We start from the raw sequence: 14,616 nt of genomic DNA, 5'->3' as shown, positions 1-14,616 counted from the left end.
CGTTGTGTTCCTTTCTCACCCGTAAATTGGCTTCAACGTTTGCGATGCTGGCAAGAGCATAGGAAATGCACTAAAGAGGAGTGGGATTGCTTGCTTTTCTCGGATGAGAGCTGGTTGAGGGGGCCTTCTGGGCATACCCGCAAATGGTTGGAACACTTAATGCACCCGGGAACACAGTCTGACATGATCGTTTTGGTGGTCCAGATGTTGTAGTGTGGGGATTCATAATGCTGCATGGGCGTACTGACCTCCATATCTTTGAACACCGTACACTTACCGGCCACCGTTATTGTTACTCTATACTGCTTCCCTATATGCGTGTTTTCAGGGGTGCGTTCGCCGGCCATTGTGGCCGAGCGGTTCTAGGGGCTTCAGTCCGGAACCGCGCTGCTGCTACAGTCGCAGGTTCGAATCCTGCCTCGGGCATAGATGTGTGTGCTGTCCTTAGGTTCATTGGGTTTAAGTAGTTCTAAGTCTAGGGGAATGATGTCCTCAGATGTTAAGTCCCATAGTGCTCAGAGCCATTTGAACCCTTCAGGGGTGCGTTCGGCTCTGACTTCATTTTTATGGATGAGAATGTGCCACCGCATCGAACAGCGCATGTGGAGGAGCTCTTGGAACGAGAGGATACTCGGCGAATGGACTGGCCTGCCTGTTCCCGTCTTAAATCCCATCGAGCACGTGTGGGGTGCGTTGAGGATTGAAGGAATGGAACACCCCACCACAAGAACTCCTTACCAACCTTATAACCAAAAAGGGAGCACGTCGCAGAGCAAGCACTGCTGTCTGTGGTGATCATACACCCCATTAAGAACCATGTCCCGCCTTTCGTAAATCGCTGTGACGTCAGTGTTATTTCTGTTCCTCTCATTGGATTTCTCTTTCAGCTATCTTCTGTACTATACTGTAGCAGTTATTTCTATGTTTGGTCCAAGTTTCATCTAACTATGTTGCTTCTCAGTGACGCATCATCCGAAAGTTGCTTTTGTCCTTAAGTTTTGCACGCCAGTAGCCTATATATTGGCGTTCCCAGGCATCGCCTGGAGATGAGCGTATGTTGTACGTCTAAGTAGACAATTGAAAGAAGTAAATACTATTTTACTGCTATAGTTAGTAGCTATTGTGAATATAAAGCATCGAAACACAGCATTCGCATTCGGGACGACGGCGGTTCAAATCTTCGTCCGACAAACCACAGTCAAGTTATTTCTTGATTTCCTTAAATCAATTTCCAGGCGAATTGCTTTGAAGGATACGGCCGATTTCCTTCCCTTTCTTCATCAGTGCGAGCTTCGTGACTAACAACACCGTCGTCGACGGGATGTTAAACCCAAATCTCTCAATTCCTCCTCTTGAATTGTTAAAAAAATATATTCCTTGACTTAGTATAGCCATGAGCACGCACCTAGCCTTTCAGCACTATAAAGATCCTTAATTACAAAGCTAAAGGTGTTATTGTTGCTCTTGTTGTGGTCTTCAAAAAAATGGTTCAAATGGCTCTGAGCACTGTGGGACTTAACATCTGAGGTCATCAGTCCTCTAGAATTTAGAACTACTTAAACCTAACCAACCTAAGCGCCTAGAACCGCTCGGCCACCGCGGCCGGCTGTTGTGGTCTCCAGTCTGAAGACAGGTTTGATGCAGCTCTCCTTGCTAGTGTATCCTGTGCAAGCCTTTTCATTTATGAGTAACTACCGCAATCTACATCCTTTTGATGCAACTTACTGTATTCATCTCTCGGTCTTTCTGTACAATTTTACCCAAGCTCTCCCCCCCCCCCCCCCGCTCAGTTCCCCCCCAATACTGAATTGATGATTTCCATGATGTGTCAGAATGTGTCCTATGAACTGGCCCCCCTCTTTCAGTGAAGTTGTGCCACAGATTTATTTTGTCCTCGTTTCTATTCAGTAACTACTCATTAACTACGCGATCTACCCACCCAATCTTCAGCATTCTTCTGTAGCGACACATCTCAAAAGCTTCTATTCTCTGCCGGCCGCGGTGGTCTAGCGGTTCTAGGCGCGCAGTCCGGAACCGCGCGACTGCTACGGTCGCAGGTTCGAATCCTGCCTCGGGCATGGATGTGTGTGATGTCCTTAGGTTAGTTAGGTTTAAGTAGTTCTAAGTTCTAGGGGACTGATGGCCACAGTAGTTACGTCCCATAGTGCTCAGAGCCATTTTTCTATTCTCTTCTTATCTGAACTGCTTATCGTTCAAAGCTACATTCCTGACAAATACGTTCAGAAAAGACTTCATAATATTTACATTCGACCTTAACAAAATTCCGATTTTTCAGAAGTACTTCCGTTGATACAGCCAATGTGCATTTTCTATCCTCTATATTTAGACATCATCAGTTATTTTGCTGCCATCTGATACTTTTAGTGCCTCATTTGCTGACCTAATTCACCCAGTAGAAACACTTCAGTGCCCTACTAAGTAAGGCCCTTATGGGGATGGTGCGTTCTTACTTTTCTCTAGTCTGTGATCCGACTCAGTCATCAGCTTATGAAGTCACCAACACTAACTATTCCCTTATCATGAAATTTCTTTTCTTTTGCGATTGTCTAAATTGAAAGTAGTAAATGTTGTTGCATCATAGGTAACTGCCAGATTAGAAATTCAAATTTTCGGTATTCGATCTCCGCTCTGAAATACATTTTTGGCACTTTCTTTTACTTTCATCTTTTGAAATGCATTTTTTGGGTAAAAATAGCAAGCTCGTAGTGGTTCGGCTTCTACACTAAACTGTAGGTCCCCCAGTGGCCGTCTAGGTGAAGCGCCTCCCAGATCGACGGAAGACAAGTATATACTACCTTCAACAGATCTACACTATCTGCTTAAAAAAAATGATTAGTGGACATTAATACGGGATGTGTCCACCTTTTGCCTTTATGACTCTCTGGTGGGGACACTTTCAGTGGTGTGTTTGAATGTTTGTGGAAGAACGGCATCCCATTCTTCCTCAAGAGCCGAAACCAGAGAAGGCTGTGATGGGGGGTACACAGGGGCTTGGAGCGAAGTCGACGTTAACTTATCCCAAAGGTGTACCATTGGGCTGAGGTCAGTATTCTGGGCAGGCCAATGCATTTCAGCAATGTTATTGCCACCAACCATTGCCTCACAGATGCTTCTGTATATGACAGGCTGTATTGTCATGCTGATATAAAAACCATCATCTCCGAACTATTCCTCTATTGTACGCAGCACACATTGCTGTAATATGTGTTCATATCCTTCCTTATGTAGCGGTTTCTTAAGGCCGATAAGGGGACCACAACCTAATCACGAAAAACACCCCCGTTGCGGTAACAACACGTCGTCTGTACTTCACTGTTGGCACTATGCATGACGGCAGGTGCTGTTCTCCAGATATTCACCGAACCCAAAATCCCTTCATCGGACTGCCACAGAATGTAGCGCGATTCGTAACTGGAAATGACTCGTTTCCAGTCATTCGCTGTCTAGTGGCGTCGCTGGTAATACTTGGTAATTCAGGAGTGATTCCTTCCGTTGATTTCACGTTGTTGTTTTCTTTCCGCAATCCTCAACGGTCCCTATCCGTTAGTACACGATATCTTCCTGGTCTTGATTTATCTGTGGTTGTTTCTTCGCTTTTCCTCTTCACAATTAGACCACCAGTAGTCGACTTGGGCAGCTTTATGGTTCAAATGGCTCTGAGCACTATGGGACTCAACTGCTGAGGTCATTAGTCCCCTAGAACTTAGAACTAGTTAAACCTAACTAACCTAAGGACATCAGAAACATCCATGCCCGAGGCAGGATTCGAACCTGCGACCGTAGCGGTCTTGCGGTTCCAGACTGCAGCGCCTTTAACCGCACGGCCACTTCGGCCGGCTGGGCAGCTTTAGATGGATTGAAATGCCCCTGATGGATTTGTTACCTAGGTGACATCCTGTGTCAAGGATAAGCTAGAAGTCAGTGAGCTCTCCTGACCGAACCACTCTGCTGTTACTGCTTGCCTGCTGGCAACACAATATTCCCCTTCTCCTTTCATAGTGGCGGGTCCGTCCCTCATCACATGTAGTGTCAATTTCGCATTATATAGGGATGTCCGGCTATTTTTGATTAGATAGTGTATGTGTAGTAAGTTGCTGAAGTATTCAGTCCAACTTTTGGTTTGCAGATACCTTCTCTTATTTAAAAAAAAAAAAAAAAAAAAAAAAAACTTCGAATAGAAACGGCATTATGTGATAAGCGAACACTGCAAAGTAAGTAGACACGATCAGATGAGTTATTTAGTGTGAGGACGACGTGTCGGCAGGTGATGCTGCCGCAGGACATGGCGACCATCCTGACGCTGGCGGCGATGCAGGACCAGCAGAAGGCGGCGGCGGCGGCTGCGGCGGCGGCAGCGGCGGCGGCCGTCGTCCCTCACCCCAGCGGCACGCCGCCCTCGCCTTACGTTCTCATGGACCACTCGCCCAAGAACGGTAAGTAACGCTACCTGTGCTGCATAATGCTTTCGACGTCCACCCGATATGCCGACCGCTAAACCTGTGTCTACCTCGGTACCCGCAGACTGCTCTGCCGGGCTCCATAAAGAACGTCGACTCGAATTTTACCGACCTGCCAAAAGCTCACTATTACATCCCTATACAAGAAAAACGAGATTTTAGCTATGAATCAAAATGTAGCTTATTTTTTATACACTGACGGTAAAATCGCACGCAAAAAATAATTAATGTAGAGCACTGAAATTTTGGGAATATATTTGTTTAGGTAATATATTTAAGTGATTAATGTTACAAGATCACAGGTTAATGTAAGCGCGAGATAAGTCATCGTAAATGTGAAATACTGGTACAATAATAACCGATGTTACTTTGAATGGAAACGTGCATGCATCGTGTTGTACAGGTGCCGGATGTAAGTTTGTGGAATGGAGTTCCATACATGTTGCACCTGGTCGGTCAATACAGGGACATGCTGTTTCTGGATGACGCTGGGGTTGTCGTCCGATGATGTCCCATATGGGCAGGACTAGAGACAGATCTGATGATTGAGCAGGCCAAGGCAACATGTCGACACTCTGTAGAGCACAGTGGGTTACAACAGCGGTATGTGGGCGAGCATTATCGTGTTGGAAAACACTCTTCGAATTGTGTTCATGAATGGCAACACAACAGGTCGAGTCACCAGACTGGCGTAAAATTTACAGTTCGGTTGCGTGCGATAACCACGGGAGTGCTCCTGCTTTCAATTAAATCACACCCCAGACCAAAACTACTGGAGCAGTTCTAGTGTGCCAAGTACACAGACAGCTTGGGTGCAGTCCGCCGCTCGTGGTCTCGCGGTAGCGTTCTCGCTTCCCGAGCACGGGGTCCCGGGTTCGATTCCCGGCGGGGTCAGGGATTTTCACCTGCCTCGAGATGACTGGGTGTTTGTGTTGTCCTCATCATTTCATCATCATCCAGGAAAGTGGCGAAATTGGACTGAGCAAAGATTGGATAATTGTACGGGCGCTGATAACCACGCAGTTGAGCGCCCAACATACCAAACATCATCATCATCATCAGCTTGGGTGCAGGTCCTCAACTGATGTCCTTCTAACCAACACACTGCAGTCTCTGGCACCGAGGCGGAACTAGCGTTCATCAGGAAGCAACAGACTTCCACCGTTCCCTCGAATGAGCTCTCGCCTGACTGAAGTCGCAAATGGTGGTGTTTTTCGGTCAGTGGAATGCGCGCTACAGCGCGTCTGGCTCGGAGCTGTCATTGAGGTAACCGGTTTGTAACAGTTCGTTGTGTCACTGTGGTGCCGACTTCTACTCCTGTAGACGCAGTACGAAGCGACACAATGGTCTTCCCTTTCTGTAGTGCCACGTGGCCGTTCGGAGCTCGGTCTTCTTGCGATCGTACATTCTCGTGACCACCGCTGCCAGTACAGTGGCTACTTTCCTTCCAAGCCTTTCTGCAATGTCGCAGAAGGAACGTATAGCTTCTCATAGCCCAGTTGCACGACCTCGTTCAAACTCAGTGAGGTGTTGATAATATCGTCTTTGTCCAACATCGGATCGCCACGTCTAGTCTGACAGGTATCTATCGCTCACGAGCGTTACAGTGCGTATTTAAAGCAAACCTGATTTGCATCCTCATAGTGATGCTACTAGCGCCACTGTTATGGGACTGGCGCGAAGTTTGAATAGATATCATCTTTCAGATATACAAACACGCGCACGAACTTTCGTTTTCGTCGCACATCTCCTTTTTGGTGTTGTGATTTTTTTCTGTCGGTGTATTTCTACAGATTTTGATGAGAATGACTATCTGTGGCAATGGTCAGCCACTGGTGTTCAATATCCTTCTGCGGAGCTGAGAATGAGAATTAGTCAGTTCTCATTCATTCGAAGATCCCTAAGACTGAGACCGAATTTTCTAATTGTGAATCTTAAAATATAATAACCACATTTTACATGGTTTACACAATAGATTTCCACGCTCGCACCTAATTTCCCAGAGGATAGTTTTAATGTAGATAACAATCAGAAGAAAGAAAGAAGTGAGTCCTTTCAGTAGCACATGATGCAGATTTGTTTTTACGTTGGTGCAACCGGAATGGAACTAATATTTGCCACTCGTGGAAACTTCATCGCGTAGTAGTTTTCTCACTACAAAGTATGTACGTAGAGTTGAAAATTACGTATAATTTCCGTAAAGAGTATTCTTCATAATAATTTTCTTTCCAATGATTCATGTATTTGAAGAAGCTGGAATACCAATAAACACCAGTGTGTTTTTAGTTTACATTTTCCGAGTTCTCTGAGGCAGATTGTTTTCATTTACAACCATCCTGGTTTCACTGAGACAGAGAAATAAACGAAGACTTTCGCATTGTAAAACTGATCTGGGGTACTTTCTCTCATATGCACAATTTTCATAAGACATTTTTGGGAACTTTGCTCCAAAGCAACGTCGGGGTTAGAGGCCTTAAACTTTCTTATCCGTCACTGAACAAACTTACTCTCAAGTACGTCGTATTTACAGTGATCTTAGGAGAAAAATGGCCCTAAGATAATGTTGGCATGTGTGCAAGTTTTCCTGTAGCCCCCTTTTTTTTAACAGAATACGGAAAAATAAAAGTATTAGAAAATTCACTATCAATGCTACCCAGCATGTTGAAAGTAGCAGTAGATATCGACAGAAATCTGGAGGCGAGAAGCAGCCTCGAGCAATACGGTAGATGACATAAGCTCGTCAGTGGCTAGTAGTTCAGCGCCAGTCCAGTTCTGCTGAGAGATTTTACGAGATGTCAGAAAGAGTATAACATCGCGCGTGGCAGAGCGTTTCTGACAGATGGAAAGTGGGAACCAGTTGCCGGCCGCAGTGGCCGAGCGGTTCTAGGCGCTCCAGTCCGGAACCGCGCTGCTGCTACGGTCGCAGGTTCGAATCCTGCCTCGGGCATGGATGTGTATGATGTCCTTAGGTTTAAGTAGTTCTAAGTCTAGGGGACTGGTGACCTGAGATGTTGAGTCCCATAGTGCTCAGAGCCATTTGAACCATTTTTTGGGAACCAGTTAATTGGACGCTGCCTCTCTAATACTTTCGACGAGTCTTTATCTTACATTATTGAATCGATCTGAGACTGTATCGCAGTGTGTTTATGACACAGAATAAACAGTGCTTTTGAGAGTCAGTATTGTCTCAGCCAGCTCTCCGTACACCGTGGTCGGGCTAAGAAATTTGATAACAGCAGCAACTTTAGTACTAGCTCAACGCCTCGCTCCCCCACCGCCACTTCCTCGGGTTATCTCTATCCAATACGCAGACTTGTATGAATGAGACAGATATTCCTGGAAATAATTTCATTTTTGAATCGGCATAAATTCCCAGTAGGTATTGTGCATTCTGTTGAAACCTTCCGCATCGTTATCGCCTTGATTTGGTGTTTTTCTTTCTGCTTATAACTCCCGAATACCGGAACTCCCGAATTTTCCATGATTTCTGCGGTGAATGATTGTGTTACTAGGTTACATGTATTAGTAGGCGTACAAAACTGGTGAAAAAAGAGGTCAGAGGTAATAGAATGAAAGGCAGCTACAGAAAGGCTGAAGAAAAGGAAATAGTAGGTTCTACCTGTCTCCCTCCCACCTCCTGAGTAGAGAAACAGAAAAGACTCAAGAGGCTGGTTTCCACTCTTCGCCTCACGGGCGTTTCCCAGGTCTATCCTTGGATGGCTCTCTACATACGTGGTCTCTTTCGAATTAATTAAATGAACATTGTCTTTGGAATCGCATCCATAGGAGAAAACAGAACATCGCTTAGCAAAATACTTATCTAAGGACAAAAGTTAGATGACTTACCTGTGTAAATCTTCAGTTCAGTGCCTGTAATACGTTGACGGTGCAATTCTGCTGTTGCGGTTAGGGAAAGCATGCTCTGTGCGCAGATTGGTATCGGCCAGCTTTCTATATACTCGTTATTACAAAAGGCCTTCCCAGATACCACCACCAGGCTCTTTTCAACTATTTTCCGATGACTGCTTTGCCGCTCGCTTTCATGGATTGGTTCAAATGGCTCTGAGCACTATGGGACTTAACAGCTGTGGTCATCAGTCCCCTAGAACTTAGAACTACTTAAACCTAACTAACCTAAGGACAGAACACACATCCATGCCCGAGGCAGGATTCGAACCTGCGGACGTAGCAGTCGCGCGGTTCCGGACTGCGCGCCTAGAACCGCGAGACCACCGCGGCCGGCGCTTTCATGGAGAAGCAGCTACTTCACACTAAGCAAAATCGTCCCACCTTATGTTAACCAAGAAACTAAACTGCCTGCATTGTGATGATGAAATTTGCAGAATCAGTTCCAACAAGAATGCATCAACAAGACTTGAAATAACATTTCTTCGAAATTTGTCTAGTGATTGTGTGAAAAACATCGTGCTTTGGATCACTCTTGTAACTGCCTGATCGAATCTGTTTCACATGTCAGAGGAAGAAATTATGTATCGTACCCAACAGAATGATGCCTAGTAAAACATTGTGGTGTTCATATCAACGTTTACTTTGAAGAGATACTGTAACATACTGTGTGAGGCGGCCTAGTAATTTAAAACAAGTCACCAGCATTCTAGAGGAACAGGTTTCAAATTTACGTCTGGCCTTCCAGATTTCAGTTTTTTGGGGTTTCTCTAACTCATGTAGGCAAGTAGTGGAATGATTCATCTGAAAAGGACATTTACTCACGAACAACATGAAGGCTCTCCTCAAGTTCTCAACAGCTTCAATTTAGTCGTTTAATAGCAGCAAGTCTCGGTTTGGAAATGGTTGTAACGTTAGTGAATATTACTACTATAACTAACGGCGTTTTTCTCATATACGAAAAACAGTGTATTCCTGTAGAACACGTTGGACAAAGCTTAATAAGAGATGTGTTACGGCATTTCCGTATTCGCTTACCTGCAAGAGAAGCATTCATTTCTTTCTTGAACATAGTGCGCCAGTCACTTCAACGACGATAACACACTGAATTATACTGATGTAAACGTAGTACTTTCGTGAGTTATATGTGGTTCACGAGAATATTTTGGGACATTTGGAAAGTTTGCCTATCGTCATTCATCTTCAGTCACAATTTCACAACATTCATAAGGGTGCCTAAAATTACGGTTGTCATAGAAGGGACATCCGAGCTGAAGTCGGCAGATGTGAGCGAAAAACATATTTTCCAGTATGAGAAGGTGTAAACAAAATTTATCTAGAAATAGTTGTAACAGAACCGTAAACATCTAAATCCACATCTACATAGAGACTCCGCAAGCCACCGTACGGTGCGTGGCGGAGGGTACCCTGTATCACTACTAGTCATTTCCTTTCCTTTTCCACTCGCAAATAGAGCGACGGAAAAATGACTGTCTATATGTCTCCGCATGAGATAACATAGCCCCGTAACAGTCGTCTGAAAATTCACTTGTAATCAATCTACGGCCAGTCTTCCCAATAAGAAAGTAAATATCGCTGTGAAACGAAAACTGAAGATTTTTTCTCTATACTTGGCCAGAGGTATCACTTCTCAACAAGTCAGAAAAAAATACTGAATTCTTTAAGCTATCAGCAAGTTCGAAATGCCCATCAAAGATTCGGAGACGAAAAAAGGAGATCTGTTTGGAAGTAATGACTTGAGTATTCATCACTTGAAAATATCACAGCGGATGAGGGAGAACTGAGTAATGTCCACGTACATATATGGCACAAACTCGACATAAAATTGATGTTCTTATATATGGTGTAAAAAAAACAACATAAACAAAACTTTAGTGTGTTCATAGGAGATAAACGGAAACACTCTTTTTAATGTGACAAAATTGACAGAAGTGCCCCATTTCTCCGCTAGTGTACATGAAGGTTTTGTCGTTAGTGATGTTCAGATGCCGTGTGGTGACTATTGTTTTAGAGCTCTTTCTGACAGTCTGTGGATTTCTTTTTGTGGCGGAAGTTGAAGCGTTTGGTTACGAGACGCCGACAGGCACTCCAGACGAAGTGGTTGCTGGTTTGGCTGAATGTGAGCCATTACTCATGAAACACCTGGTTGCTTTAAGCGCTTTACACAATCATTACCGCCCAGATGCCATTTGTGCCATAATGTAAACAGACAATATATTCAACAATGTATCTAAAACAATATTCACGATAGGCAGTTTTAAGACTGTTTCTGAACATGACTAGCGTCAAACCCTTCGCACACTCGTAACGGGAAAACTGAACTACTGTGACATTTTTGTCATACAAAAAACTGTTTTTGTATCTCCTCAAAACACATTAAATTTTTGTTTACGTAGTTTTTTTATACCCGTGTGTATTTATTTGGAATCTGACTCGCTGTGCCACTAATATACGTATGTAGAATTAAAACGCGTGGAAATAAGAAACTGTAACATTCAATTATAAAGTTACCTACACAATTACAGACTAGTGTTTAGAAAGTCTTTTAGGCATATCAGAAATTCACAGAAGTCACCAAAAAGCATTGCACGTTGATAGAGGATGTGTAATATTATGACGATTCTAACAGCCAAAGGAAATGTGTTTGATATCGTTACGTGTTATAGTAATCGTGACTCAAGGTAGGGTGCGATACGATGTTTCCGAATCTTGTTCGGAAATGATATTTCTCGTGTCGAAACTAATCCACAGTAGTGGATTTGTTTTCTGGTAAATTCATGCCCTCGGTGGTGCACTTTTCTCAGCGAGCTATTAAATTTGCACGACACGGGAGTGGTCGGCCGGCGGGAGAAAGACGAAAGAAAAGCAGAAGCGGCAGCAGCAGCGACGTGGAGCCGTGGAGGCCCTCTTCCCTTCTCTTGCTGTAAATTTAAAGTAATGACCCTCCCCCTCCAGGCTGCTCCAGTCTCCAAGCATCAGCTTTTCAACAGCAATTGCTTCCAATAAAGGATACTCTTTTTATTATCGCGCACAGTATCAGTGGGACTTTTTTAATTTTTATTGGCGGGCCACGCAGTCGGTGCGTTTCGGGTGCGCCTCCGGGCGGCCGCAGCGTGGGAATCTCGACCGTGTCGTTCAAATCGGGCTCTTTATTTTATTAAGTGTGTTATACGGTGGCCCGGCCAGAATGGACCGGAAGCGGGGGACGTGAGCGCCTGCAACGTTGCATCAATTTCTCAAACACGTGCAAGCCCAAGCGGGCGCACAGCTGTGCGGCCGCCGACAAGCATTACGCCCTGACGTATTTCCTGCTGCGCTCGCCCAGCAGCTGAGGTCTCTGCAAAGATTACCTTCCTTCTCTCCAGACTAAACTTCAACCTTTCTCACCAAAAAAGGCCCGTTAAACGAAACTTAGAAATAATCTGTTACAGTTATTCGTGGCAACTAATAGCTAGGCGGAAACGCTACGTTGCTCTTTCGAATAAGCTATCCACGGAGCGAGAAACGTTCTAGCTTATGCCTTAATAGTTTACCAATCAATACGGATTCAAACACCGTAAACGAATACTGAGATGGCTCTTTCAAAAAGGCCACACCCGATTTCTTTCCTCGTCATGTCCTGGTGAGGTAGTGACCAGTCTGACGAGGAGACGTTAAACTCCGATCTCGCTTCCTTTAAGCAATTAAGAAATTCTGTTTTTTCAGTAGTGATATCTCAGACTGCACATTTTCAGACCCGAAATAACCCTTGCCAGCGAATTCAAACCCAAATTCGATTCTTAAAGATCATTCAGTCACTTTCTGAGATGTTTAGTCCGCCTGCCTAGCTGGGCGGTAACGTGCTTGCCTCCCCTGCAAGCGGGCCCGGGTTCGATTCCCGGCCGGGTTGGAGATTTTCTCCGCTAGGGGACTGGGTGTTGGGTTGTCCTCATCATCATTTCATTCTCATTACGGGCGCGCACGTCGCCCAATGTGGCGTCGACTGAAATAAGACTTGCACTTGGCGGCCGAACTTCCTCGGATGGGGCTTCTCGCCCAATGATGCCATACGCTCATTTGATTTGAGATCTTTAATCTCATTTTATTACATTGCGAAGACCAAGGTTATGTGTAACTTATGTTTGTGAGTTCACACATTTGTTACCGCTCAACATGCAAGGGTGTTGATATTTCACCGTGTAGTACAAGATGCGTGCCAAAGAGACAGAATCAAACTAAATTTCAAGTGTTTTCAGTGCAGATCTACCGTCACTTTTCGAACACGGATCAGGTTTTCTCACCACCCCACGTTTCAAATATATATATTACTAAATTTCTGTCATCATTTTACTGCACGGAACCAATTACATTTACATTCTATGGTGTTATTTCTTCATTTTGGTGACTGTGATGATCGTGCACACTGTCGAACAATTCGGATATTTGTTCTGGTACGCCTCATAGGGAACACTTTAATGCACTGTAATGTTTCATATATTCATATCGAGTGCCACAATAATAAAAATGTTATAGGCACATTATATGCTTATTCCAGGAATGCCTTGTATCAGTACTTATCAAAGTCACAAGTTGTTCTGCGAAAACAATTACAGGTATTTTAGTTTGCAAGATGCCTATGAAATTACTTAACTCCGTCTCCAACCCTGCATCATTCATTCGCTATTGCCTTCTAATCATGGAAAATGTGCAGCCCTCCGCTGATAGTTATAACCGTTAAAAAATACCAAGGCGATTCAGTCTACTTTCAGCAGTATTGAAATTCATTTCTCGCCAGTACTGCTAGAAAGTGTACCGATGTCTCAGCGAAGAAACTGACAGTGTAGTACACAGAAAACCGGAAGACAATGATCTATCTCAGTTAATGCAAGTGCCACTGGATAGAAAGCTTTGAAGTTTCGTTGGAATTCGATGCGTTGCATGTATTTAATTTTTTCAGAGAAGAAATGTGTTTGGATAAGATGTATCTGATTCCGACTCTTTCTGAGTCGCGTCATTAGTTTACCACGAAGTAATTAATAATGCTGTCGAAGTTTCAGTGACGTGTCCGTTTAGATCGGAAAGCCACGCCAAGTACAAAGTTTCAGGGCCGCTCGCAAGTATCCTGGAAAGAATCAAATCACATACAACGTTTCGCTGATATTCAGAATTCCTTCGAAGCGGATGTCGAAACCAGCAGTGCGCGTCACGTTTCTGATCATTTATTTTCCCTGGGTAACACCTAAGGCATGTAACTACACATTCTGCTTGGGATCGTGAAAGTTGGCGGGATCAAGATTTCTTAGCAGACCTTCTCGGAAACTTCGTCGTTGCATTTCTCATTCGATTTTAAGGGAAATAACAGGAAAGCACGCCTGCTAAATTCCGGGCAAGAAGCTGTTGGGGTGTCCACCGTTGGTGAGTCATGTTACTCCTCGCGGCGAGCTGCTAGACGGGCGCCACCTTACTGAACCTCTGAGGTTATTTATACCCAAAAAGTAGTAACTAGAAAATGTACCTATTCGATTGATTCTTTGAGTTGTACCCGGACTGCGACGTTGTAGCAGACGTCTTTCGCTGTACATATACCGAGCGCAAGCATCCAGTAACCCCTTTTAAGGTCCAACATAATTCGCATCGTCGTGTTTACTCCGACTAGGATACATCGAATTCTGTCTCCCGGCAATTGAATAGGTCGCGGCCTCATCCTAGTTCGCCTCGATTTCGGCGTGGCAGTATTCCAAGATAGGCGCAGTCCCGACGCGTGAGGGAAAGGTGGCAGCTGTTTTTCGAACAAAAGATGGTATATGTAATTGGATGGCTGCCGTAAGATGTAGGACGGAACACTGTGCGCCGTCCGGAACATATAGTGAGCTCGGCGCCCAGAATCTCAGGCTCGCACAGAAATTAACCGCAATTTCGAAATGTCGCTGGGAATTATTTTTGCCCTTCTCTTTGTCGAGAGTCAGGAATAGGAAAATGAATTAAAAAGACGTTCTTGTCGCTAGGCCAAATTATTTCGGCACCCTCCGGCTGGCAACTAACGGTGGCTTTTCTGACCTACCGCAACTTCCACGAGATGGTCGTTTACTGCTACACCACTCCGGAGCAATTTAATGACACATTTATCGCTCAGGCGTCGGATTTGTATATATTTCTCTATCGAAATTGCTTCTGGTATTTGTTCTAAATAGGCTGATTCACGGAGGTGTGACTGGTATGTGAAATTACTTGT

General features: G+C 44.5%; 1 protein-coding gene across 1 annotated transcript in view; it reads left to right on the top strand.

The window, feature by feature from the left end:
- Positions 1-14,616, top strand: part of LOC124556363 (zinc finger protein castor homolog 1) — a 326,012-nt gene that overhangs the window by 243,687 nt on the left and 67,709 nt on the right. Inside the window, exon 7 of the mRNA XM_047130329.1 lies at positions 4,286-4,454. Within this exon, the coding sequence (XP_046986285.1) occupies positions 4,286-4,454 (169 nt within the window). The remainder of the gene's footprint in view (positions 1-4,285; positions 4,455-14,616) is intronic.

This window comes from Schistocerca americana, chromosome X (genome assembly GCF_021461395.2).
Source record: "Schistocerca americana isolate TAMUIC-IGC-003095 chromosome X, iqSchAmer2.1, whole genome shotgun sequence".
Taxonomy (NCBI): domain Eukaryota; kingdom Metazoa; phylum Arthropoda; class Insecta; order Orthoptera; family Acrididae; genus Schistocerca; species Schistocerca americana.
The sequence above is the reverse complement of the archived record's forward strand: the minus strand, read 5'-3'. Positions and strand labels throughout refer to the sequence as shown.